This window comes from Dipteris shenzhenensis, chromosome 9, assembly GCF_047967505.1.
Source record: "Dipteris shenzhenensis isolate YYH24624 ecotype China chromosome 9, Dip_SZ_1.0, whole genome shotgun sequence".
Classification (NCBI taxonomy): Eukaryota; Viridiplantae; Streptophyta; class Polypodiopsida; order Gleicheniales; family Dipteridaceae; genus Dipteris; species Dipteris shenzhenensis.
This window is the reverse complement of record NC_141604.1, coordinates 47,077,899-47,105,525: the sequence shown is the minus strand read 5'-3', so window position 1 is coordinate 47,105,525 and position 27,627 is coordinate 47,077,899. Positions and strand designations below refer to the sequence as shown.

Genomic DNA, 27,627 nt, shown 5'->3' with positions numbered 1-27,627 from the left:
ACTGATCTCGGTCTCTTGCACTTTTGCCCGGGTTTGCAAATCATAGTTACCAGGGAATGGCATTTTGACATTTGTAACGTCTGCCGTTCCAAGAAGCAAGGTGGAACCGGAATGGCCCCAAAACACCCTTTTTTTTTTGAAAAAGTTTCAAATGGGTATTTTAGAGCTTATATAGAAAGTTTAAAGCTGTAAAATGTTAGTTTCTTTCGTTTTCTAGCATAGTTTTATGTCATATGATGATATGTCGTCTATGACATGGCGTTCCGATTCTCATTCCCCCGTTCCCCCTTCTCGGAACATTTCCGTTGCGACACCTGAATTTTTAGAATGCTCCTGTTCTTCCCCTGGTACCTATATTGGAGATCTCACATGGGCGAGAAGGATATTTTGTGTCTCAGAAACGTTATACTCAGGAGCTTCTGGAGGCTTTTCATATGTTAGAATGTCGTGCCATTTCATCACCCATGGACCCCAGTACCAAATTGTCCAAGTGTGACCCCGTTGATCCGGTGGATGTAAGCATATATTGGCAGTTGATCGGCTCCTTGATTTGGCTCCTCAATACCAGACTGGATCTATGTTACTCTATTGGTATATTGAGCTCCTTCATGCAGACACCTAAGAAGACCCATTGGGACGCTGGTATGAGGATCCTTCCCTATCTTCGAGGGTCTCGCAATTGAGGGTTGTTCTATTAGTCAGGGCATCATTCTAGGATCCAGCTTTTAGGGTCGAGTGATTTCGACTGGGGAGGAGATTCAGACGCTTGTTGTTCCAACACTGGGTATTATTTAACTCTCGGCTCAACAGCCATCACTTGGAGTAGTAAAAGGCCACAAACAGTCAGGGCATCATTCCAGGATCCAGCTTTTAGGGTGGAGTGATTCCGAATGGGGAGGAGATTCAGACACTCATCGTTCCACCACTGGGTCTATTTGACTCTCGGCTCAGCAGCCATCACTTGGAGTAGTAAAAGGCAACCCACAATAGCCTTGTCTTCGACCGAGGTTGAGTATCGTGTGGTGTGTTCCGCTACTAGTGAAATAGTTTGGCTCCGTCGATTACTCGGAGAGATTGGGCTCCCATAAACATCCCTGACAGTCAGCCATAGTGACAATCAGAGTTGTATTACCCTTGCTCAAAACCCCTTGTTCCATGCCTGTACCAAGCATATTGAGATCCAGTACCACTATGTCCAGGAGAATGTGCTCGATGATGTGATCCAGCTTACTTGCTGTAAGGCGGATGACAACAAGGTAGACCTCTTCACCAAGCCCTTGGCACAGCAGCTGCTTGGCGATCATTCTAGCTAATCCATGATCTAGGAGCTGAGAGGGGGTGTTAGATGTCATCTCCTGTATCATAGAGAGAGGGCCTTGGTCGCCGGTCTACCTGCCCATGTGAGGCTGATTGAGGGCCATGCTTGTGGGTTTTCCCGCCGAGGAGAGGTAGAGAGGACTCCTGTGGGAGCTACTGAGATGGAGGGGAGTACAGAGGGGTGTTGTCTTGTTTTGCACCCTCCCCCATGCCCGTTTCTATGCTTGGATCCATGTGATGGGGGGGTACGGGCCTGTTTTGCCCAACCCTGGGCCCTGTTTATTATTGCCACCAGGCCGCCTATATGGTGCATAGGTGGTGCGTCAGTTAGAGGTCGTTGGGTCTCCAACCTATTGCAGATCTTGCAGATCCCCCCCCCCCCCCCCCCCCAATTTCCTCATCTCAGCAGTCTCCAGCCCCCTCGGCTCGGTATAGGCTTTATTTAGCAATAAAGAAGTTTCCCCTGAGATCCTTGTGCAAGTCTCTCTTGGCTCTCGTGTTTCAGTTCTTCCTCTGTTAGTGTTTGCTGTTTTATCTCCATTGTTAGTCAGCAGCACTACACTTCTCACAAGACCGTGTGGGATTGTCTCAAGATCACTCTCAGTGCAACGGTGGCCCCTTCTGTCTATGTACATTTGCTCTAGGCATAGTGGACAATCCCCCATGGGCAACCATCCAGAAGAAATATGAAATCTTCCGAGGCCGACGGCTGGTCCCAAGCGCAACTGAAATTTGGAAATCTCTTGGGGCACGTGCTGCTCGATTGAGTGCTGGTCGCTGGAAAGTATACAGGCAGCCACCTCCAAGAGCATCCAGGTGGCCACCTGCTACTGAAGGCAACGACCAATGTGAGTCTTTTATGGGAAAATTGACTTTTACTGAAGGGAACAATCACACACCTATTCAAGTGCCCTACTCTAGAAGGCAAAAACCACTCACTCGGGTCCTGCCTTTGGGGCCCTCCTTAGTGACTTGGGCAAGATCACTGTCTGCCTGTGTGTGTCTGGTTTGGTTTTTTGGTTTTGTGTGTGTGTGGGGGGGGGGTGGGTTTTGTGCCTGGTCAAAACCTTGGAAAACACATTTTTAAGCACTATTCTAATCTGTACATTGCTAATCTGTACTCCATACACTGTTGGCCGACTTTGGCTGTGGTTGGTCTCAAGGAGGAGGAGGATGGCACAGATGCAGATGATGATGATGATGATGATGAGGATGAGGATGCAGGCTGTAGCTTGAGGCTTGAGCCTCATTGGTTGTGAATCGTTGTGCATTTTTGTTTTCGGGTTGTGGCAGCCTTTTCTTCTATGATGTTTTGCCTTTGATGTTTTGGTGTAGTACCTACGTCCAAGTTTCTACTACCTACTACCTTTGATCATGATGTTTGGTGTAGTCATTGACAGTATGTATGTGAATCCAGATTCTAGATGCCTCTGGTCTCTGGAGGGCCGAGGTTGGACTCTTTGAACTTTCATGAATCATGACTTTAATATTAATACAAGTTTGAATTCTGAAGTTTCAATTTGAAAGTTTGTAGCTCTATGTCAATGTAATGTTTACAATGTATATTTTTCTAAATGTTTTTGAGTAAAATTAGGGTCACGTATGTTTCAGCCCTAGGGGCGGAACCATACTCCAATCATACTTCCATACTCGTATGACGTATGCATATGCGTATGGTAGTGTATGGAAAAAACTATGCCTATAGCCGTTGTCACAAATAGGAAAAGGAAGGGGACGAGGGGGTAGCCTAGACATACATACTGGGAGAGGGATAAGGCCGCAACGGTGTAACCCGAGATGGGATTTGGCCTCCCTAGAGCATCTCAGGGAGGAGGACCTGGCTTCTTAATGGTTTGTAAACCAGGAGAGCATGCGGCTCAAACCTCTAGGACATGAATCAGGGATGAGTTCTCATATCACTCCTCCAAGGTGCTTGGGTCCAACATAGGGGCAAGATGACCTGGCAACTTTTCTGAACCACATGCCCAATCCTTGCAAGACACTTGAGAGATGAGAGCAGACAAATGTACAACAATCCACGAGAGATCCTAGAGATGGCCACAGAATTCTATTGTCATTTGTTTCAATCTAAGGAGTCTCTTCAGTTTTTGCACCTCAAAATGCACCTTCTCCTCCTGTAGCAAAGCATTAAGAATGCAGATCCCTTTTTGCAAGAGTCCAGACGGGGCTGCTCTAGGTGTATCATGATCGGGGAGGAGTGATCTAACATTGTCCTCCTTTGTGCATCGCCCAATCCCCAACGGAAAACCTACCGATTCTCTCAAGCAATCCATCGTGCCACTGCTGGTTGCACGAATAGTGGAGACTACCAAGTATTCTGGAGAGCTCTGCCTCCCTCCAAGGGTCACAGCCATTCTTCTCAAAGATGAACTGCTCCCAAGTGTTGTGGTCGGATGAGGTCATTGCCGTTGAGAAGGAAGCTCCTTCCTCCTTGTCTTTTTCAAACTCTAGATTGTTGAAGTCTCGTCCAACACTCCAAGAGTCGACGTAAAGCTGTCTATGCAAAGAGGGTCATAAAAAAAAAGAGGGGATCAAACTCGCATTTTCCTTTGAAGGATTCGAGGAAATCATTTTGGAATAGAGTAAAACCCAATTCATTAACCATTGGCATTCGGCTTAGGGAATCTGCTATTACATTACATTTTTTCTTCTGATATGTCAATTGAATATCAAATACTTGCATTAATTCAGCCCACCTAGCTTTTCTTCCTTGAAGATCTAGCTGATTGCGAATCCAATTGATACTTCTTGATAAAAAATAGTATCAAATTCACCTCCATATAAATAATCCTCCATTTCTTTAAAGCATAAGCTATAACATGCAGTTCCTTGTATGCCAAGTAATGTCATTGAGTTCAGTCTAACTCTCTGCTTTTAAAAGCTATCGGTGAACCCTTTTGTAATATAGAAAAACCATTGGCATTTGTCTCAACCAGGAATGATTCCCTAGGATCCATTGCCCAGGAGATGTGGCTATAGCTACTTTTAACTTCTAATAATTGTTTCTTTGATTCCCCCCTCCCCCCCTCGATGAAGGTACTTCCCTTCCCTTTAGGCTGATCAATCATCAGAACATCTATGTTACCATATTGTGGGATGATAAAGTCCAAACGTAGAATATCTTCCTTTAGATTTGTAGGATGTGGCCATTCCAATATGGCCCTTACCTTTTTAGGATCCATACGAATCCCTTCTTGGGATATAATATGTCCCAATTACTGTACTTCTTTTGCAAAGAATTCACTCTTAGATTCTTTAGGAAAAGAGATTTGTTTCTAAGCAATTGGAACACTTTTCTCAAATGTTTTATATGCTTTGTTATGGTGTAACTCTAGAAAAGAATATCAGTTAAAAATACTACGCCAAATTTTCCTAAATATGGCCTTTTATAAGTTTCATATCTAGTTTGAAATGATGTTTTAGGTACATCCTCATCTCTGATTTGTACTTTGTGATTAAAGTACTTGATCAAAGAGCTCATCAATGCGAGGCATATGGTATTTATTTTTAATTGTGATTTCATTTAAAGTTGGGTAATTTATCCATAAATGCATAGTACCGTCCTTTTTCTTTACCAGTAATATTGCTGAAGACCAAGTTGAGCTACTTGGTTGAATTTGGCCTTGTCCAAGATATTCAGTTAGCTGTTGTTCGTCTGTTTGACTAAGTATATAAGGGGGTTTACAAGGGGTAAACCATCAATCATCAATAAAAGTAAGTTTGCAAATATATAGTTTGGTGTAGAATCCATCGTACAAACAAGTGGAGAATTAGGTGCATCATGTTCCCCTTGAATCTGGAAGACACTACCATGCTTTTCAAAGATGATGGACTTACTCAAGTAACTTTGCTGCATGCTATGCCCGGGGCAATAAAGCCATTCTCGACCCAGAAGAACATCTGTTGTGTTGAGATGCATGATTTGGAATCCAAAGCATCCTGATAAGCCTTGAATATTGACCTTTACACCATGTATCGTGGTGTACCAGACTTTCTAATCATATGAGGAGCTGGGAGGGGGTCTGTGGGGGCTGAGGGTTAGGGGCTCTAGGGGAGTAGCCGTGAATGTAGTGGGGGTTTGAGAGAACTATGTGATAGAGATGGGGGGCTGGAAGGAGAGCTGCCAGAAGTGGGCTGGGGTGGGGCTGGGTACAATCGTGATTTGGGGGGGGAGATTTGCACGACGGTGGCAGATTTGAAGGGGAGAACAATACCATGTGTGATTTTTATACTATGGTCTACACCCACTGTTGGGCGCTGATGACGTCAGTGGGGATGTCATAGTAGCTAGTCCTTGCTATGCATGATGGAGTGTATGGCTTTCAACCTTGTGAGTGACTATCATGAGATTGAAACTGCACTATGTTGTGTTTTTAGAGGATGAGTTTGGGAATGTTCTGGATTCATCTAGGTATATGTGATTTTGATCGATTGTTGTGTGCTAGATGGCACTCGAAATGCAAACCATCAATGGCTGTCTTTGTATTCAGGAAAGTTGATTTTCACCCTTCTGCTTGCTGTGACTACAGTCAGTCAGTGCAGTGTCAGTTGTAATTGAAAGTTGATCGCTTCTTGAGAACAGAATTGTAGGTTATGATGCAAAATGAATGCAGAATTGTTGCTTGTCAAGGTAATGATGCAAAACATTCATTGAAGAGCTAGAAGGGTCCTCTGGCATTTGAAATTATCGGTGATGTTAGTGATTGTGTACTCCTAAATTGCTTCTTTCATGATTTCCAAAACCCATCGCTGGAAGAATTTATGTTCAGCAATTGTTTTTTGTTTCTATGGATATTTAGTCAATTGACTTAAATGTCAATGTGTACTAGAGCTTTATAATACTGCAATGGTGAGTTGTTTCCCTAAATAAGCAGTTAATGTCTGTTTAAATTGAGCATGCTGTGACTTTGAAGACACCATACATATTTTCTGTTAATAGTGTGGCTTCCCTGGCAAAGGTATTACAGTTTTTTTGGACTTTTTTTTTGGGTGGCTACATAGGTTTTGCCCGAGATCACTGCTTCAAGCTTCTCTGGATCCTGATCTTATTGACAAGATTCCAGGAAGACAAAATGACCGCAAAACTCCTTTAGGAGAGCTGAATTGGATTTTTACAGCAATCACGGATACAATTGCGTGGAATGTTCTTCCTCGAGGTATTACTAATATCACGTAACTAGCTGTCATTACCTCAGTTTCTTTTGTTATTTGAAATTTATTGGTACTGTTGCAGAACTCTTTCAACGGTTGTTTCGGCAAGACCTTCTTGTTGCAAGTTTGTTCCGGAACTTTCTACTTGCTGAAAGGATAATGCGAGCTGCCAATTGTTGTCCTCAATCATATCCCCGCTTACCACCAACTCACCAGCATCCCATGTGGTAAGCATGCAAGTAATAATTGAGTTGCTGCACCAAAAACTTCTGACTGCTGTTTGAGGCATTTTCCACCCTACTTTAGAATACTTGTATTGTACGAAATATGGTGAGCCCTTTTTGTGGTTCTTTTACAGGCATGCTTGGGATATGGCTGCGGAGATTTGCCTTTCTCAGCTTCCTGCATTGCTCAATGAGTCGGCTGAATTCAAAGTACAGAGCTGCTTCTACAATTGAAGTTATTGAGTCTTTTGAACCTTGTGAAAGAGATTCTGATATAATCTGCAGTTTTATGTAGAGAGCTTGATGTGGTCTGCAGATGAATTGTTAGGATAGCTTGCTGTTGTTTGTAAGATGTTTATGGTGATTGGAACAGAAGCTCTAGAAGGATAATCAAGACAGATTTTTATATATAAAAGTTTGCATTTGAAGTTAGGCTGGCAGATCTCCTTTTTGGGGTGATTTATAGTCTTGTTTGGAAAATAGATATGGTCATTTAAAAGTTCCATTTTAAATCAGTAACATTCTGGACGATTGATCATTTTTGTGGGTGCAGCCAAGTCCCTTTTTCACGGAGCAATTGAGAGCTTTTGAAGTGTGGCTTGACCATGGGTCTGAGAGGAAAAAGCCACCAGAACAGCTGCCGATTGTTCTCCAGGTAATATCTGCTGGACATGAATGCTTGATGCAATCAAAGTGCTTTGAAAATCTCCAACTGTTTGCCAACATTTGCTAATATTTGAAATGCAAAGTTTTTGCCAGGTGCCCAACTCTTTTACGCAGTAATGTTTTTAAAACATTTGTTCACCAACCTATGACATACATGAATTGTGACATGCAAATTTTCCCTGCCCTTTTGGTGATCCATTTTTCCTAAGTTTTAACTGTCATTGGAGAATTGACCTTATGAGTTCATGATTGAGATGGAGTTCGGACTTTCTTGTTGAGTGTTGGCCACATATTTTTCCTGAATGCTAGTAAATACTTTCATATTTATCGTCTACATACATGTTTGTCTATCTGAGTCATAAATCATGGATGCAAGTTTCTTAGGGGAGCTTTCAAGAGGATGTCAACCCACTCCTAAAAATAGACGATCTAACAGAGATGTTCCCTGCATGTGCAAGGAGGCACATGCCTAGGTAACATCTATAGTAGCCCTGTGGCTTCATTTCTAGTCCACATAGACATCCATCCCAACTTGGATTGATGCTAAATCCCAAGTCCTCACTAACTTCATTCACCTAGCCACACAACACACATTCACCTTGGGAAGCCAACAGAAGAGTCAGTCCCCCAAACGGGTTTTGAAAGGCTATGATTTCCTCCCATGGTTTCTAAATCAGGAACTAGGCATGGGCGAATACCATCGTCCCTCTTGACAAAGAAAGGGACTCTATTGGCATAGTTTAACTGTACGTTATGGTAGGTTACATGATGGGACAAGGTATATGGTTCAAGAGGCATGAGAGAAATGGGCCAAACAGGTTTAAGACGTACTTTGCATCAAGTTTTCACCCTTGAGAGGGTAGTAGGTTAAGTCTGGACTGCACAGGGGATGTCGGAGGAGGTGAGTAGCACGATTGGGTGAAGCACAAAAGGCAGGCTCATCACTAGTACAGACCTTACTTCCCATTTTCTCCATGACAATGACGTGGTGCTGATTTTTGATAATACAAAGGGCTTGCAGAGACACCTATCAACTCTATAGACATTGTGTGATAGTCCAAACATGAACGTCAATGTTTGCAAAACCAAAGTGATCTTCAATATCACCTTCGACATTTCACTCTGATATTATAGTTAGTTGAGATTGTTAAATCATATGTGTACTTCAGATGCATTTTCATGGGACCCAAATTTAGCATGTAACCAAGAGCTCAAGCGAGGACATGCATCATTGGCTCAATTGGAGAGAGAATGCTTCTAGGCTGGCTTGTACATGCCAACATTAACCCCTCTTGTAAGGCCATGACCATCCAAATGACCTCATCACCACATACCTGATTTGTGAAACCATGGGACGAACTCACAGGCTTTCAACAAAGTATTGTATCTTCTGCTTTCGGTGCCTAGCCTCCTCCACGAGAGCTTATAGAAATGTCTGGAACATACTCTTACCTTTTCTTTCTCTCAAAAAGATCAGTTTGATACTTATTGTCACTGTCCATGCCCAAGTCTGAGACATGCCTTTTAAGTTTTCAGTCATGATTCATCTTGATACTTTAGTCTTTATTATGAATCATGACTCGTAGTACCATAATCTAGTATCTTTTCAGTTTCAAGTTTCAACTTTGATAGTACTAATGAGATACCTTATTTCTGTGAGTTATCCCTTGCGATACTTTGAAGTTCTAAATTCCAATTTGTAAAAATGATTGCAATTTGAGATTTCCTATGTAGTATTTTGTATGTTCTATGAATTGTCAAGTGTGCAATGTTTCTAATGGACCATGGTTAAGGACATGATCTGCATGATGCATCTACAATAATCTATTTAATGTTTGAACATTTCGCATCAATGATCATTTTGCCAATAAGATATATATGATATATGTACATATGTCATATCTATCTATCTATCTATTTTATATCTCTCTCTCTCATTGTCTCTAAATATGTGTGTGTGTGTGGGGGGGGGGGGGGTTGGGTGGGTTCTTAAGTTTAGGTTCTTTGGTACTCAACCCTTAAACGTTGCTAACATTTCGTAGCTGACGTTTTTGACAACCATGTTAGTCATGGATCGCACAACTCGAGTAAGCAAAATTAGAGATACGATGGTCTTTTATTCACGAGCTTGGTTGGTTTTTCATATGACTCCCTGCTGCAGCAGCAGCAGTAGTAGTCATGGCTAGCGGCTCTCATCGTCCTTGGGACTTGCAATAAAGGGTGATGAGAGATGTTGGTATGCACGGGCCACTAGATGGCCTCATTCTCGAGGCATGTCCATTGATCGCTACCTACCGAGATGCACCCACTCTATGTTTGATGTAGCAAGAGATCATCTAGGCCATCGGAGATAGCCCATAGTAGATGTACAATTAGCAGACTCGAGTCTAGAGCATGCTGTAGAGACCATGTAACCCAATGATGCTTTTATTTAGATGTCGAGATACCTATAGATCCCCTAATCACAATGTATAGATAGCTATGGGACAATGTTGAACATCATCCCATGAATTTCACAGTATGTTGGAGGTGAGTTTGAGACTACATAGCAACATTGTGGTTTGAGGCTTTGCGTTTTGTGCAGCATGTATGAGGTGGACACAGGGGGCCACGTATTGATGAGATGTCCTAGATACTATTGAATGCGTGGCAATATTCTCTCTTTGAGCCTTGGTTCTTGGACATGTGTCGAGTCATTGTCTAATCTGACCAGCGTTGTGCCACATTTGTTGTGTGAGGACACGAAACATAGATTGTGGATTGAAGCATCACATATGAGTGTAGGAGACGAGAACTTGAGCTAGATGCCACATCAATAGATGGATGCCTATAGGACCAAAAGGTAGGTACTCTATTCATGGCATTGTGCTTGTTGCATCACAATGTCCGGCTCTCTCACAACATCCGCGATTTCATCTCGTGTAACAGAGCAGAGGATGACAATGATAGGGTTGAGGCATGCCATAGAGACATAAGGTCTTCGAGATTTAGCTGCATGGCATCATTGAGACCTCGAGATGCAGAGCAAAGCCGTCTTGGGCAAGTTGGTGGTATGAGGCTTCACACCTAGTTCTGAGCCTCCGAAGCTCGATTTTTTCTCAGGAACAGCTGCGTACAGGAGGTAAATGGCAGTCATCCCAAAGGTGGATTTTCTTAGAAGCCCCGTCACAAGGAAGGGCTCCTCCCTTATGCGGAGCTTGGCAATGCTTATTTGGAGGCCTCATTAGGGCCAGCCTCTTATTTGGCATTTGGGGGTCATGGATCGGGAGGGGCTGATGCTCGAGCAGATGGACGGGTCTTGTGCGATAGCAGATCAGTTAGGTCCTTTAGAGCTTGGTGCGGCCTTCCCGCAGCAATCCAGGCATGTGTGTAGGCACTTTCGCACTTGAGGGGAGCATGCATTAGGAAGGTGGAGATTGAGGTGGCGATCCCAGAGTCATAGGGGGAGGGCTTGCGCAAGGCAGCAGATCCGCCCTGCTGGTATCGACAATTCTCTAGGACCGGAGTACCCCTCAAGGTTCAGTGGTTTATAAAAAATGTATTTGCTGAGGAGATCTTTGGTAATCCTTTCCTAAAAATTTATAGTGCAGCTGTAAGAAGCGAAACTTCTTCTTGCAGCACTAAGAAAATAACTTTTTTGATGTGTTCATGCAAATCGAGATGGTCACAAGAATTCCTTTGAGACTACTTAGCTATACCACTCCAAACAAGCGTTTTGTAAACTGCTGTATTCTACTTGGCCATGTTTTTTGTTGTCAAATCGAGTGACACATGGTTCTGAAATTATAACATCCTGCAAATATTCTGTGTGCTTGCAGAATTCGCACAAGTGTTACCCGTACTTTAACTTGGATATTCATAACTTTTTGCCTTCTCGCGTGTTGGTTTGATTATGCAATGCAGCTTACGGGGATGCCATTTTCAGCCTTGCTTGGCAGGGGATTCCCTGTTCTTCTCTCAATTTCTACACTCTCTAATTTGAATTCTTGTAAATGTAGGTTTTGTTGAGCCAGTCTCATCGGTTTCGAGCCTTGGTGCTACTTGGGAGATTTCTTGATATGGGAGCATGGGCTGTTGATTTGGTGAGGTCTTTACGAACATTGCCCATATGTGCCTTTCTGAAAATATGCTTAACAAGTGAAGTTGCCCATAACAACTGCTTTTTTTGTAGGCATTGTCTGTTGGAATCTTTCCATATGTATTGAAGCTATTGCAGACTACTGCCACAGAGCTCAGACAGATCCTCGTCTTCATATGGACTAAAATCCTGGCATTGGACAAGGTTATTATAAATGTGTAGTATTGGATTTTGATCTATTTTTATACTGTAACTATTTGCTTGCAAGTTGAGTTCTAATTCAACAGGTTGGTATATTCAGTCCTGCCAGGTTGACTTGGTCAAAGATGGTGGGCATCAGTACTTCATTAAGTTTCTGGATAGCCCAGATGTCTATCCTGAGCAGCGGGCAATGGCTGCATTCGTGTTAGCAGTCATTGTGGATGGTCACCGGAGAGGGCAAGAAGCATGCATTCAGTCTGGGCTTATCAGCATTTGTCTCAAGCATATTCAATGCTCTTCTACGGCAGATGGGCAGCCAGAGCCTCTACTCTTGCAATGGCTCTGCCTGTGCCTCGGTAAACTCTGGGATGGCTTTCCTGATGCACAACACCTAGGTCTCCAAGAGAATGCTCCTGTGATTATAGAGCAACTTTTGACTGAGCCACAGCCTGAGGTATTTTGCACGGTCTAGCCAGAAGAAAAATAATTTATTCTTACTTAAAGTTTTATACATCTGGCTTTCTGATGGGTTATCTTGATTTTAGCCAAATTGTCTTGTTCAACTATGTGCAGGTCCGTGCTTCTGCCACATTTGCATTAGGAACATTGATTGCTGTTCATAGTGAGATGGTGGTGGATAGCTCCTCTTTGGAGGAAGAGTATGAAGATGATGAGAGGCACAAGGCAGAGCAGGAGATAGCTAACATCCTATTGAAAGTTCGTTGTGATGGAAGCCCTTTAGTAAGAGCTGAGCTTGTCATAGGTACTGTACAACAACACAGATATCTTCTGCAAGGGTTAGTGTCAATTTTTCTGATGCAGCTCCTGTTTACTAAGGCTTCTCAAATTTGCAATGCACAGGTCTGTCACGTTTGGCAGTTAGTCATAACAGGCATTTAAAACCCATGGCTGCTGCCTACTTGAAGCCTCCTTCAAATTCTGTTCTTACTTCTCTTCCAGCCCTGACCTCCATCAGAAGCCCAGCTGGAAGCTACACGCACGCTGTACAAATGGTAATTGCTGGAAGTTCTGCAGCTGTGGGCCATGTTTCGGGATTGAGGGTGGGATCTGAAGGTTCCATGCCAGGTCGAGGAGTGCGCACAAATGCAAGTAGCCCTTCTTTAGCATCATCTAGTGCCATGCGAGGTTCTCCAACTTCAGATTGCTCATCTCACCCTTCAGAAGAGACAAAGGTCTTAGGAAATGGGACTACCAGTAATGGAGTTCCCAGGCCAAGAAGGCAACGAGCTGAGGAAAGTGGATTTTATGCTCAGTGTTTTTCAGCTATATATGCTCTTGGAAGGGATCCATCTCCACGAGTGGCAAGCCTTGGGCGTCAAGTCTTGCGGATAATTGGTGTCGAGCCTGTTGTTGTCAATCATGCTAGGGCTGGGGGTGGTCCAAGTCCAAGCTCGGGTCCAAGCCCTGGCCATCATCGGAATTCCTCGGTAGGAGCAGTACCTCCGCCTCCATTGTCTGGGTTACCACGGTCCTTCTCCTGGATTGACTCGACGTCAGGTTCATCTTTTAAATGCCTTTTACCAAATTGGGTTATGAAAAAGGAGTTTTCCAGGGTTTAAATGGCTATCTTATGGAGATTTGCACGAATGGAGTGGGGAATGTTTTCTCCTCAGAATGTGGGGATCTTTTCTATTTTTTAGTTTTGTTTTCTGGAGTTACTTGCCAGTAACATTGTTTGAAGGCTTAGGGCCCTTTAAAATCATTCGACTTTTGTTTGGCAGGAAATCCTACTGTCACATTTCGTACTCCCCCAGCTAGCCCCCCAACAGGACAGAGTGTGTTAGCTGGAAATGGAATGAGAAGAGTATATTCTTTGGAGTTCAGCCCTCACATGCGCATGACTGCAGACACGGGTTTGGCAGATACAGTTCTGGTTGGAGGTGGGCCTTCCCCTAGTTTGGAACCGGGAGCAATACCTCCATCAAACTTATATAATTGGAGTTGTGGTCACTTTTCACGGCCACTTCTTGAGCCTTCCCATGATGATGATGAGGCATTGGTTCGAAGAGAAGAGAGAGAGAGGCTAGCACTTGATGGGATTTCCAAATGCCAGCATTCAAGTAATTGATTGATAACATTTTGAACATTATTCATGCTTGAAATTTTGCTCAGTTTTTTCTTTGTATTGGACTGTATATATGTACTATTGAATGGAAGGGTACAGAGGGAATAAGTGTTCTAATTTCAACCTGCGGTAACCTAAGAAGCAAAAAAATTGGACTTTATATCGAACTGTGTATTGAACTGTATATATGTACTAAAAGAGGAAATTCAACAAGGTTGAACGGAAGGTTGCAGAGGGAATAAGTGTTCTAATTTCAACAAGCGGTAACCTAAGAAGAAAATTGGCTGAAGGCCTGTAAGGAGCTGAAAAGTGGTTATATATTGGAAAGAAAGGGCTGGAAGAAGGCGGTCTTTTCCCAATCAGTGTCAATGATGGAAGCTCAAAATCATTATAATACTCAACAACTGTACAAATTGGATTTTCTGTTATAATTTGTCTAATTGGTGTTATGTTGGATACAGATGTAACTAGGGTGAGTGACCAAATTGCAAGCTGGGACATGGATTCTCGAAACAGTGTCAAAGCTGTTTTGTTGCATCCCTTCATACCAATTGTGTGTTCAGTCGATGAAAATGAGGTTATCAGGTGAGAAAGTGTTTTAATCCCAGATTGCTATCCTTTTCTTACGAGGGTATGCTTATATTGGTAATGTAAGCCATTGGTGACTAAGCATGGTGCCATTCTGGCATGCATAACCTTTGTGATTAGCTTGGGTTGTTAATTTTAAAATTCTACATTTCCATTTGAGAGTGTGGACTTATTTGTAATGCGATCATGCTAGCCTTCATTGTGACTAAGCTTGTGTTGCTCTGTAGTTTATGTGTAGGTTGTATTCTGAGAGTTGATTAAGAAGATTTGCTTTTAATATTTGTAAACCACTATATGGTCAATGACCACTATATGGTCAATGGAAATGCAGAACGGGACAAAATTATATCGCAATCCTCTCTCTTTGAGTCTCATATTGAAAGGTCTCTTGTACTAATAGGTGCAGCCGGTGCAATGTGTCCAAAAAGTAAAGGTAATATTGTTACAAGGAGCAACTAAAAAATTATGACAGCCTATTGTGACTGTCCTGAAAGGTGTAAAACTGTGCTATGTTGGAGAAAGATGAGTAGCTTTCGAAGAGCTAACCTCAGAGCAAAAGCAAATTTCCAGAGGTAAAGCTACAATCAGTAATCCCTGTTTATTCCAGTGCACTGCCCCTGGTTTAGGTCCCATGTGCAATGGGCATATACCATGGCAGTCCATGCTGGACTGATCTGCCCTAATTGGAAGGTCCAGTCAACAAGATGGATCGACATCTGTTGCTCACATGGGCCGCTCTCTTACCTTGTACATGTCACACCTATTATATGACATGTCGCACCTATTATATTTACCCAGATGGACCGCTATTACACCTTTACGTTTGCAAGGTGCCAAGCCCCTTAGTCCTCATATGCGATCTCATGGGTGGGGCATTGACCCTGTTACTCCAACTTCTACTCATTAGTATGTGTCTGCTTGTCTGGGTGATCATAGGTTCCACTACTATGTTTTTCTGTCACCTTTGGCCTTAGATCTGTAAGAGAAATAAATGCTGGTAACGGCTATTGCTGCCTTACTGGAGAAATGCACTTGAGGCTGCTTCATAATCTTGCTAGCCTCTTCCTGCTGTAAGACTGCATGCAATACTGTATGAAGGCAAGTAGCCATTTGTGAAGTTTATGGCACACTCATTCTTCAGGGGGGCCCCATCTTCCTATTCTATGTCTCAACAAGGTGAGCTATTTTTTGATACAGCTTTTATCCCTCTGCAAAAATTGGGTTCGTAAATCTTGATTAGTGTGCATCATCCTGTTGGGACTAACATTACCCTTCCTCTTCAAGAGCTGCCTTGTAAAATATTGCTTCAACGAGGCTCACTTGCTTGCCCCTATCTTTTAAGTCCTTCCTTTCTTTTGGTGTCTGGCAGGGGGGTCGGTTTCTGTTGTATTTGGTTCTCCTCCCAATTTAGGCATACAATATTTTGTTTCATCTGAGTTAATGCATGGTACCCTGGAATTTTCTGAAACTCAATATTTCCTAGGTTAGCACATGATGTATGGGTCAGTGGTGTTAGAGTGAACTCAAATGTCCATCTCTCATGTAAGTATTCTGAGTACCATGCCCGATGTTGTAAGACCTCTATATGAGGAGAAGCCATTATGGGCTGTGGATATTGCGAGGATCCCTAGTCTAGACATTGGAAGGGGTCTTAGTTTGTAGATGAGATGGTTATGAGATGGCCTATGTGGACTTAACATTTAGTCGAGTGGGATAGAGCTGGATACAAGTCTCAAAAGGAAAAAGGAAGGGGTGCGGGGCAAGGGGGTTCGGTGCTCTAAGAAGGCATTTAGTTTCATTTTTAGTAGCCTTTTGTCATGTTTATGGCATAGTGATCTTTGTACCTTATGTCTCAATATTAACATTTTTTTGAGACGGCTGATCATAAAATACTATTTCAACCCTCTGCACAAAATTTCTTTGTTCTTGGTTATTGTGCTTCATGTAATGATCGAATTGGATTGGGACTGACCTTCCCCTTCCTCTCCAAGAGCTGCCTTGTAAAATATTGTTTCAACGAGTTTTTCTTGCTTTCTTTTAGTGCCTCCCAGGGGGGATGGTTTGCCCTGTTGCTGGTTGCCCGTCAAATATTGTTGTTTGTTGAGTCAGTGCAGGTACCCTATAAATTTTCACAACTCCAATATTTTCTATGTCAGCACATGGTTAAGAGTGTTAGGCGCTGTTTATGTATGGGTCATTGCTTTTTCTCCCACTTGTACATAGTGTATATTTGTACGTATGGTGTATTTGTGTATTTGTTTAACCCACATGGACCTTAATTCTAAGTGTAGATATGTTCCGATAGAGTCTATATTGTATCACGCTCAGAATCTAATGTAGGGGTGTGTGGCTAACTCAATCAAAACATGAGAGCTGGAGGTTCAGCCTAGAGTGGATGTGAGGGAGAGCCCATCCCACATCTGGTGAGTGAAGGAGAGACTCCCTTTACTTAAATCAGTCTCCAGTTTTGGGTGAGAGAAATCTCTGTTTTAGAGCGACAGTGAGCAAGCCACCCCTGCCCTCCCAAATTCAATTACCAAACAATTCTTCCCTTATATTTGCTGCACACTCCAAATCTGTTCTTAGACAAAAGAGCAGTAGAGGCTTGAGCTCATGTGATAGCTCATCATCATAGCGCCTATGCTACAATAGCACATGAGGTTATAAACCCCAAATCTCAGAGACAATCCTAGCCCAAAGCACATAATGAGAAGTTAAGAGACAGGCCAGCAGAGCCACTTAGAGGAGCAGCAAGAGAATGCAATGCAAGCAAAGTTAAGTCCGCTGGTCGTTGTGCAAGGTAACTGAAGTGAGGAGTCGCAACAATGCAACAAGCATAACCTTTGTTTTGGAGACACCTAATGCATAGTTGTACGAAATGCCGTTCTGCGTAACTGAAACGTAAAGGGAAATGGGCGCGGTTTCCAAAATGGTGAAACGTCATTTCAAAAACCCAGTTTTTGTAAAAAAACCCTGAGTAGGCTTTCAGCTCTGCTGTGCTTCATTTCGCCTTCTGAATCGTCTGCTCCAGCCTTGCCACTCTCCTGCTCTCCTACCCTAGCCTCTCCGCTCTCCTACCCTAGCCTCTCCACTCTCCTACTATGATCATGGATGCTATTATGGGTGTGCTTTTATTTATCTGACATTGATATGTGCATAGTTGCATCTGTATGCGTACGGTCCTTTTTTTTCGTACGGATTCCGTACAGCTGTACGCACGGATTTTTGTACGTGACTTTTTGGGGGGTGGGGAGGGGATTGGGATGCGTACCTTATAGTATAACTTGGTTCCTATTTTCTAATCCGTACGACGTCCTTGTGAAGGCTCCCGAATCCCAAGAAAGGCCATATGTACTACAGTCTACGCCCATGAACCGACTCTTTGCTTGCACACTGACCTTGCTGCCTCAAGAGCCTATTTAGGCAGCCGTTTGCCCTCTTCTTCAGCACCTTGCTGCCCTCTGTTTAGGCAGCCCTTTGCCCTCTTCTCAAGAGCCTATTTAGGCAGCCCTTTGCCCTCTTCTTGAGTCCCGACTCCCAAGTCCCCTCAGCCCTTCACTCTTCTTCAGTTTCCCCTCTTCTTCAGCACCTTTCTGCCCTCTATTTAGGCAGCCCTTTGCCCTCTTCTACTTGCTTTGGAGGTGAGTGGTCACCGTACAGTTGCAGCTTGCAACCTGCCTCTATGCTCTACCTGCTGCAAGCGTCAAGGTAATTGCAATGGCTGCTCTTTTTTCCCGTTTTGCAGTAAGTGCTCTCTCTTTAGTTGATGCCATCTAACAGGGCAGCCTGCAAGGGCTTCAAGCCCTCTTTGGAAATTGTTCCTTAGCCCAATGCCTTATTTGCCCTCTTTTGCAGATTTGCAGCTTGCAGATCTGCAAATGGGAAGACAAAAAGGACCAAAATGGGAATTTGTAGAGGCCTTAAAGCCTTTGGGAAAAGGCCAATACACTTGTAAATGTAAATATTTCCCTCATTCATGGGATGGAGGACCGACCCGTATAAGGGCACATTTTCTTGGGCTCACAGGCTTGGGGGTTGACAAGTGTACCGCTCCTCACAAAAATGTGAAAGATACTCGTCGAAGGTTGGAGACAAAGGCAGCCTTGAAAAGTGCTGCAAAACAACTTGTTGAAGATGTGGCTGATTTGGGAGAGGCCTCAGTGAGTGGTACTGCAAGTGGAAATGCATCTGGCAGTGCATATGAGCCAAAGCAAAAGAAGTTGAGATGTCAAAGGGAACCCTTGCCAAGGCATGGGAGTCACAGGCACGGAAGGATGCATACATTGCTCTCCGTCGTTTTTTCTTTGCAGAGGATATTCCTCATTGGAAGGTGAGGAGCTCTTATTTTTTGGAGATGGTTCGTGCCATTGGCCAAGTTGGGCCTACCTTCAAGCCTCCATCCCACAATGTTTTGTGCACAACGGAGCTAACTAATGAAGCAGTATGCATAGATAAAACGGCCTATAATCAATATTATGGTCTCATGCATATTTGATTCAGCCTTCTTGAAGTCGGTGGACACAAGTGGGCAGTATAAGTCAAGGGAGTACATCTTTGGGATACTGAAAGATGCCATTCTTGATGTTGGGGCTGAAAATGTGGTGCAGGTGTGTATGAATAATGCATCTAACTGTGTGCGGGTAGGAGAATTGGTGGATGAAGAGTGACCTCACATTTCCTATACTAGATGCACATGCCATTGCCTTGACCTCTTGTTTGAGGACATTGGAAAGCTTGCATGGGTGAAGCCAGTGTTGGTACATGCTAACATGATTGTGACATTTGTTACCGGAAAACACACCGTGTTAGCAATGTATAGAAAAGGAATTGGTGAAGCTAGCATAAACACGGTTTGCTTACATGTTTATTATGTTAGCAAACTTGTTGGATGAGAGGATATACAATGGATTGCGCTGCATGGTTGTCAGTGATGAGTATGCAAGAAGAAGGTGTCACACACTGTGAAAGCACAACATGTGTCTTCTATTATATTGGGTGCTTCATTTTGGCAAGATGCAAGACTCATTGTGAAGCTTTGTGCACCTGTTTTTGAAGATCCTTCGCCTGGCTGATAGGGAAGGGGCTACCATGGGACTTGTATATGAACTCACTGATCGGATGGTCAAGAAGATGGCAACTATTCCTGGGATTGAATTCTCAAAGCTGGCTGATGTTAGAGCCTTTTGTATTGACAGGTGGGATATGATGCATTCTCCATTGCATGCGGCAGCTTTTATTCACCATCCTATTTGGAGAGAGAAAAATCCAGATAGTGACAAGGAGGTGCACGATGGGTGGATGGATGCCACAAAGCGGTACACCAAGTATGATGTTGACAGCCAAGGCACCTTATGTGATGAGTTGGATATTTACAAATCCATGTCAGGCACATTTGCTCGTGCGATTGCAAAGGATGAAAAGAGAATGCACCAAGGGGTGAAATGGTGGGAGACATTTGGGGCTCACACACGAAATTTGCAGCGGTTAGCTCTTTGAGTGCTCTCGCAAGGCACATGTGCTTCTCCTTGTGAGAGGAATTGGAGCACATTCTCTCTTATCCATACTAAAAGAAGGAATAGGTTGCTTTCAAAGAATACCGAGAAATTAGTATACATCCATACTCATTTGCGTCTCATTTCCAAAATCAAGAAAAGGGGATTTGAGAAGATAGAAGTGACCCCAGAAATGATCAACAAGGAGAAGGATGGTGATAGGCTGCTAGTGAGGCAAGCATATACAGAGGGAGAAGACATTGCAGCCCCTATTGTTACACTTACAGGAATGATGGATGTTGCTGCAGCTTCAAGCAGCTCTAGTCTTTGGAGTTCCATGGGGAGGTATATGAGGATGATAGTGATGAGGAGGAGGAGGAGGATGAGGAGGAGGGTGTGGGCATTGATGCAGATGATGATGAGGATGAGGATGAGCAAGAGGATGAGGATGAGGATGAAGATGCAGCTTGAGGCTTGAGCCTCATTGGTTGTGAAATGTCATGCATGCTTTATTTCCGGGCTGTGGCACATTGGCAGCCTTTTCTTTATGATGTTTTGCCTTTCATGTTTTGGTGTAGTTACTAGTAACTACTTCCTTCGATCATGATGTTTTGGTGTAGTATTGATTATTGATCTATGATCTATGATTCCATCATTTGACAGTGGATACTATGTATGATGTATCAAAATCTAGAATTCAGATGACTACGGTCTCTGGAGGCTAGAGTCTTCCATGAATGATGAATCATGATTCATTACTCATGAGTGATGACTTTAAAATTAATACAAGTTTCAAGTTTCAGTTAAATACCTCTATGTCAATTTAATGTGTACAATGATCAATGATCAATCTATATTTTTTTGAATTTTTTTGGGTAAAATTAGGATCACGTATGTTTCAGTCCCAGGGGCTGAACCATACTCCAATCATACTTCCGTACTCGTATGACGTATGTGTATGGTAACATATGGAAAAAACTAAGGATATGTGTCATGTCACATGGTTCATGAATTTGGAATTTGGAAGTAGTAGATACTATGGATGCTTTTTACTTATGCTGTTGCAAATTTTAATGTGTTTGAGATTGTTGTAACTTGTTGATTCTTGAATGATCATTCATTAATGATAGATCATAGAGTCGTAGATGTTGAAGCATCATGCATTCTGCATGAGTCAGGACTTAATGGCAAATGTTAAGTAGCATAATTTGTCACTTTAGGCACTAAATTGATAATTGTATTATGGATTAAAATTTTTTTTCTACACATAAATTGTATCATATTGCCGCTTCTTGTTATGTCGTTTCGGCTCAGGCCAAAAACTCTGTTTTCGGCTTTTCTGTCGTTTCTATTTTCCCGTTCTGTTTCTATTTCGGCATGTAACTATGACCTAATGGCAGCTTGTTCAAAAGAGACCGCACCGGCAATTCGGGCTCGGAACAATGAGGATTGGGGGCACGTAAGGGGAAATTGAGGTCACATGACTCACAAAGTTTGGAGGAGCTTAACTATTTCTTTCTAGCTCTAAGTTCTAGATTAGAGAGCATGACTTCCTCTTCAAGGTGTTTTGCTCAAAGTACATAATTGTGCAAAGTGACAGTGAGCTACCATAACAAATAAGATGTGAATGATTAGGCTTCCGATCTTGCGATTCATCACCCAAGTATCTATTTGTTACTCTAGCAAGATGACTTCAATGGCAGAGGGAAGAGTGTCATTGACTTGTATCGGTTGGCGACAATTTTCACATATGGATACTGCACCAAGAACCTCCTTGTTAGAAAGAAGGTTTGGAGTTTGGCACTGGTGAGAAGCTCATAGTAACGAAGTTGCACATAAAATAAGAAGGGGTGCATATGTTAAGCTAAATGCAAAGACAACTGGCATATTCATAGTATACCTAAAGAACACCTTTTTGCACAAGTGATGCATTTGTCTATTGTAACTAAGGTATGGTAAGCATGATGCTCTAATTGTGAGACTCCTTGATCTTTCTGCAACCTCCTTCATAAGTTTCAAATTTGTGACCATAACCACACTCTATGCCTGACATATTCCTTGATGAATTATCTCTACCTTGAAGGTTTCCTATGTTAATGATTGAATTGATTTCTATTTTATTGCTGATTGTTGTCATAACCTTCTCCAATTCCATTGACTAGAATGATTTGAACTACTACTACAGATTTCATTGTCTCACTTGTTGTTGCAAGTTGAGTATTCATGTCAAAGGTCTCTCCCGGCCCGACATGAGTCATGCTTTTCCATCTTGTAGAAGGCAAAAGTGCTCAAAAGGATATTTGTGAAGTATCTTGACAAATTCTGACTAAGCCTACCCAGAGGTCTTGTCCATTGATGTGCAGACGTCTTGTCCATTGATGTGTACTTTGATGCCAATAAAAGACCCTAATGGCTACTTACCTTTCATTGAATTGTATTTATCATATAGATTTCCAAGGGATTAGATCCATGGCTTGTTGTTTGAGAGTGTACCTCAGTGGTATATAATTGTTTTGATTGATGAGACTCTTATATTGGCTAGCTGGCAGCCATAATTTTGGGATGCATTAATCATGTCCAGTTAGTATCAAGTGTTGAAGTTTGAAACTGTGCAAAAGGTTTGGGAAACTTGCTCTGTGTTTTCTCATATTTGGTATTTTTAATCTAAATATGGACTTGGAAGGCTCCATTGTGTTTGAGAAATAATCACAGATGGAGCCCTATATGTTTTAGGAAGGGGATACTCTAGGAGATTTAACTATGTGGTTCTCTATACATATGGACTTGATAAACTGTGTGGTTTTTGGCAAATAATAAAAAATCTAGCCCCATATGTTTTAGGGAGTTAAGGTACATATCGAGCCCCTCTAGGATCTTTGGGGGTTTCACGTCTTCTCTTGGGGGGAGGTGCACAGAGTTTGGTTGCTTTCTGGGAATGCTTTATTTCTGCTGGCCGCCCACCCACTCCAAAAAAAAAAAAGATAGAAAAAGAAAACCACCACACACACACACACGCACACACACAACATGGGCAATAAAAAGACAGTTAATTAGTATTACTCTCCCAATTGGGGGTGGGGTCAGGAGAAAATGATGAGCTTCATTTGTTGATCTTTGGGGGTTTCATGTCTTTTTTTGGGGGGAGGTGCACAGAGTTTGGTTGCTTTCTGGGAATGCCTTATTTCCGCGGCCCACCCACCCACCCCAAAAAAAAAAAGATAGAAAAGGAAAACCAACACACACACACACACACACACACACACACACACACAACATGGGCAATAAGAAGGCACTTAATTAGTATTACTCTCCCAATTGGGGGTGGGGTTGGGGGAAAATGATGAGCTTCATTTGTTTAGGTGAGTGCTGCCACATCTAAGCTGGATTTTAAAGTTTGGAATCTTTGTGACTACGGATGCTTAGTGCCGGAAGTAAAAAAGCATCATTGGAAGGGTGATATTATTTCCTGACTGTTATGCATTGACTCGTGATTGTTCATCCAGAGTCTGGGATTATGACGGAGTGCTTCTGAATGTATTTGAAAGTCATAGTGCTGCTGACAAGGGAGTTTCAAAGCTTTGCCTTCTGAATGAGCTGGACGATAGCCTCCTCCTTGTTGCTTCAAGTAAGAATTGGGGCAAGGATTATCTGTGGAGCACATTCCAGTAGTATATAGGGCACAGGTTCTTGTTTTTAAGTCCCTTGCATGTTTGATATTCATGTTAACATGGCGCACGCATGGGCTTGTTTATCCATTATTTTTTCCCAGGTGATGGTGCTGTGAGGGTATGGAAGGATTATACACAGAAAACCAAGCAACAGCTGGTGACTGCTTGGCAAACTGTTCAAGGGCATAGACCTGGGGTTCGGAGTATGAATGCTGTTGTAGACTGGCAACAGTTTACAGGATATCTGGTAATCTGCCTTGGACCTACTTACATTTATTGTAGAATTGAAGTTTTATACGCTTCTAAACGAATTCAAAGGTTGCATACCTTCACGAAGCATGCTACTTTGCAGTTCAAATGGTAGGTGTTATGGGGATTGTGTGCGCTTTTTTTGTTGCCTGACTGAAAGGGACATGCTCACAGTATTCATCTGGAGAGATATCTACAATCAATGTCTGGGATTTAAATCAAGAATTGCTGGCATTTAAAGTTGGGTCCCAGTCAGACAGCAGCATCTCGGCTTTGGTCAGTTGCATTATTTTACTTTTGATAGCGATTTATGATCATAATTGCCTCTTGAATGCGGTGGTGCTTAATATTGCCTTGGGTCTTGCAGTCAGCCTCCCAATCGCTCAGCCAGCATGTTGCCGTTGGCTATAGTGATGGCTCTGTCAAAGTATTCGATATTCGATCTCGTGATCTGTAAGCAAATACTTCCCGAGCTGAAAATCTTACCATATGATTTCATGATTAAGGGCTTATCCTGCTGCTCTCATAATGTGTTATTAAGGGTATATCTGTTTCAATTTGAACAGCATTACCTGGTGCTAGGGACTGTCTGCTTGTTTTGATTTCCAAATGTCCATTCTGAATTTCCGAATTACCGTACTTTAAAGATAGGTGAGGACATCACATGTAGTATGAATTGGAATTGATAACTTGCGCATTGTTTTGAAACTTATATATATGTATGTATGTGTATGTGCATGCATGCATGCTTTTTTTGGGGGTGTATCATGCATTCATGTGCGTGTGCGCACGCGCATGCACACGCTCACTTACACTTACAGTTACACTTACAGTTACACTTACAGTTACACTTAACACTTTTTTCGCACGCTCACTTACACTTACACTTACACTTACACTTACAGTTACACTTAACACTTTTTTCGCATGCTCACTTACACTTACACTTAAACACTTCTTTGTGGTGAAATCCCCCCCAGCATACAACACTTTTTTCGCACGCTCACTTACACTTACACTTAAACACTTTTTTGTGGTGAAATCCCCCCCAGCATACACGCACACATACACGTACGTTCGCGTGCATACTTTTTTTGTGGGGGGTGAAGATTTTGTTGCCTCACACTACACAGTAGCTTCCCTCAAAAAGGGAGTTGTTTTACTTTTGGGTTTGTTACTGGGCACTGTGGACTCTATGGAAGGATCGAAATCATAGTGTCTTTGGTGACCCAACTTTTTCCTGTTTTTCAGATGCTCTCTGCAGCAGTCTGTTTTCGATTGTCTGCAGACTCATTACATAGACTATGATGTATACTTGTCATATACTAAGATTCTCCCCTTGCCTCCCCCCGGTGCCCAAACACACACACGTGCATTATGACTTCTTTAAATGCTATAAGGTGATGTGGTTTGATAATAAATGTGATCAATGTAGCTTTAATGTTAAAATCTTGACCTCAAAGATATTTTTTGATTTTGTAGGGTTTGTGGCACAACTCCACATAGACAAAGGGTTGTGGGCATTGATTTCCTACCTGGCATGGATTCAACCAAGGTCTCTCTCTCCCCTCCCTCTGTGTGTGTGTGTATGGCAGTCTTTCTTTGATTGTCTGCTCACATGGGATCTGGATTACCCTGCTTTCCTATCCTACAATGAAATCTTTGGATTTTGTAACTTTTGGTCCCTTCCTTTTCTTAGGGGACAGTTTAAACTTTAATATAATATAATATACATGGTTTTCACCCAAAAAAATAGTGTGTGTGTGTGTGTGTTTGTAGTGTGGGGTCCAATTTGAGTCAAGGGTATGTTTCCCCTTTGTTGGGGTTGTAGTTTCATCAAGTAATCAAAGGTTATGGTGCAGCTTGGGGATGGCTTTGTTAATCTATTCTTTTTCAGCTGCAATGTTCCACTGTCCCCTCCTATCACTGATGAAATGGTCTTTAACGCATTTGCAATGAATAGGCTGCAAATGGCAAAAGAAGCTGACATTTGACCTGTTTTGCAGATAGTGTCAGCATCAATAGCAGGGGATCTGAAGTTTCTTGATGTGAGAAATAGTGCAGCTCCGTACTTAGATGTGGATGCTCATAAAGGTTCGCTGTCAGCTATGGCTGCCCACAGACATGCTCCTTTTATTGCAACTGGTTCGGCCAAGCAGTACATTAAAGTTTTCAATGTACATGGCGAGCAACTAAGCGTTGTTCGATACCACAATAGCTTCCTTGGGCAGAGGATAGGACCTGTCAGCGCTTTGTCTTTCCATCCATACAAAGTATATCTTGCTGCAGGAGCAACAGATTCTATTGTGTCCATTTATTCTGGTGATAATGGTCACTCACGATGATGGTGAGAATCTATTCCTGTGCCTGCTGTATCATGGAGAGGTACTAGGTGTATTGTGCTCCGAAATTCTTTATAAATAATTTGTAGCTAAGGCTGGGGAGTTCTATCTTACAAACAAAGAGACCTTCAGCTTCTTTCAATGCAGTCGTGGCATAGGGATGCATGTTGGGGGAAGGCAGTGGGTGGGGAACAGCATCTTAAAATTTATGTATTTATATTCTTTGCCTCTTGGCAAGCTTCTGCGAAAAGTATTGTTACCATTTTTTCAGGTAAAGCTTTTCGCAAGGCTTAAAGGGAAGCCTGCTTCACAGGAGACACAAACGGGCTGGGACTCTGTAAATAGTTTGTTATCCTGCTGAATGGGCAGATCCTGTTCTGTGCATAAAGATAATTTCGTCATGCAGTTAAACACCACGGTACATTAGCTTTGTTAAAGCATGACAGACAGACTCCAGGTATATGAAGACGATACTGGGATTTCCAGGTCACTCAGCTTGTACAGAAGTCCTCCCCGCACAACAAACCAAACTCCTTCCTCCCACAGTTTCTTAATCCCTTGCCTCTTTTGCCCCAAGCCTGGGGGAAAATGGGGAGGGGCCTTCACTGGGTTTTAGAGATGCCTTAGTCCCTCACTATATTGTTGGGACTAGTTTATGGATTTTGACTGTATACTCTAAAGCTCTGACATGAGGAGCTCTGAACTATGTAACAATGAAAAGCCTACTAGGTGCAAAGTGGCTTTTTCTTATAAAATTCCAGTTTCCTTCTTAGGTCATTGTAAAATTTTTTATTAAAAGGGCTTGTTACAGTTCAGAGTTGGTATGAGCATCATTTTATATCCCGTAATCAGCTATTCAGGAGCGCGTTTTTAAAGTTTAATGCAATGTAGCTGGGTAGGCTGACAGGTCTTGGCTAAATAGTGAATTCATCCCTATTGTTTAGCAATTCGACTTGTTTACAAAAATTGTCTGTTGATCATAGTCATCCGTTTGAAACATCATTCATCTCAGCAAAGCTGACATTGGGTGTGCAGTGACGCACTTGCATGTCAGAATTTTAACATTAAGTCACCAGAAAGGCATTAGAATGTGGCACTCTGGCCAATATATGTTGTAGCTACTATCACAGATGTCACTGTTTCTGAATATAGATACGGACGACTTTGAGCTGCACCAAGAACAGCATGTAATAATTCTCAGTTGGCTAAAATTGAAAATGATCCAAGCTTATCCACTTTGGTGGTACTGGTTTTTGTGTTAGTTGGTCTAATGGGGACTGCATAGGATGCTAAGGTTGCAAACTAAAATTTGTGGATGTTTTTAATGGGATTGTGATGAAGTATACTCATCTTTGAAGCTTGAAAGAAACATCACATGGAATATACTTAATTTTTTTTCCTAGGAATAGCATGGTTTTGTCCTGGAACACAAATCTTGTGAAAGGTATGTTGTCCTTTGCTGGTTTATCAAAGTGTTTTTTTAATGCTTCCCTTCTTATTTTGATTAAAGTGATTTCAGTTATTTTTGAAAGTCGGATTGCTTT

The 27,627-nt window shown here is 42.4% G+C and overlaps 1 protein-coding gene across 6 annotated transcripts in view; it reads left to right on the top strand.

Moving 5' to 3' along the window:
• Positions 1-26,851, top strand: part of RAPTOR1 (Regulatory-associated protein of TOR 1) — a 51,854-nt gene extending 25,003 nt beyond the window's left edge. For 2 of the 6 annotated variants that reach the window (XM_087379066.1, XM_087379067.1), the window contains 17 exons: positions 6,340-6,494; positions 6,572-6,716; positions 6,848-6,923; positions 7,267-7,368; positions 11,378-11,461; positions 11,551-11,661; positions 11,759-12,112; positions 12,232-12,421; positions 12,520-13,176; positions 13,401-13,739; positions 14,206-14,329; positions 23,328-23,449; positions 23,594-23,739; positions 23,916-24,017; positions 24,109-24,194; positions 25,224-25,296; positions 25,748-26,851. In XM_087379066.1, coding sequence (XP_087235192.1) covers positions 6,340-6,494; positions 6,572-6,716; positions 6,848-6,923; positions 7,267-7,368; positions 11,378-11,461; positions 11,551-11,661; positions 11,759-12,112; positions 12,232-12,421; positions 12,520-13,176; positions 13,401-13,739; positions 14,206-14,329; positions 23,328-23,449; positions 23,594-23,739; positions 23,916-24,017; positions 24,109-24,194; positions 25,224-25,296; positions 25,748-26,086 — 3,205 coding nt within the window. In that variant the 3' untranslated portion in view covers positions 26,087-26,851. Of the gene's footprint in view, positions 1-6,339; positions 6,495-6,571; positions 6,717-6,847; positions 6,924-7,266; positions 7,369-11,377; positions 11,462-11,550; positions 11,662-11,758; positions 12,113-12,231; positions 12,422-12,519; positions 13,177-13,400; positions 13,740-14,205; positions 14,330-23,327; positions 23,450-23,593; positions 23,740-23,915; positions 24,018-24,108; positions 24,199-25,223; positions 25,297-25,747 lie in introns of those variants that run through there. The other 4 variants (XM_087379069.1, XM_087379068.1, XM_087379070.1 and 1 more) reach the window with 4 other exon arrangements.
• Positions 26,852-27,627: the final 776 nt, after the last annotated feature.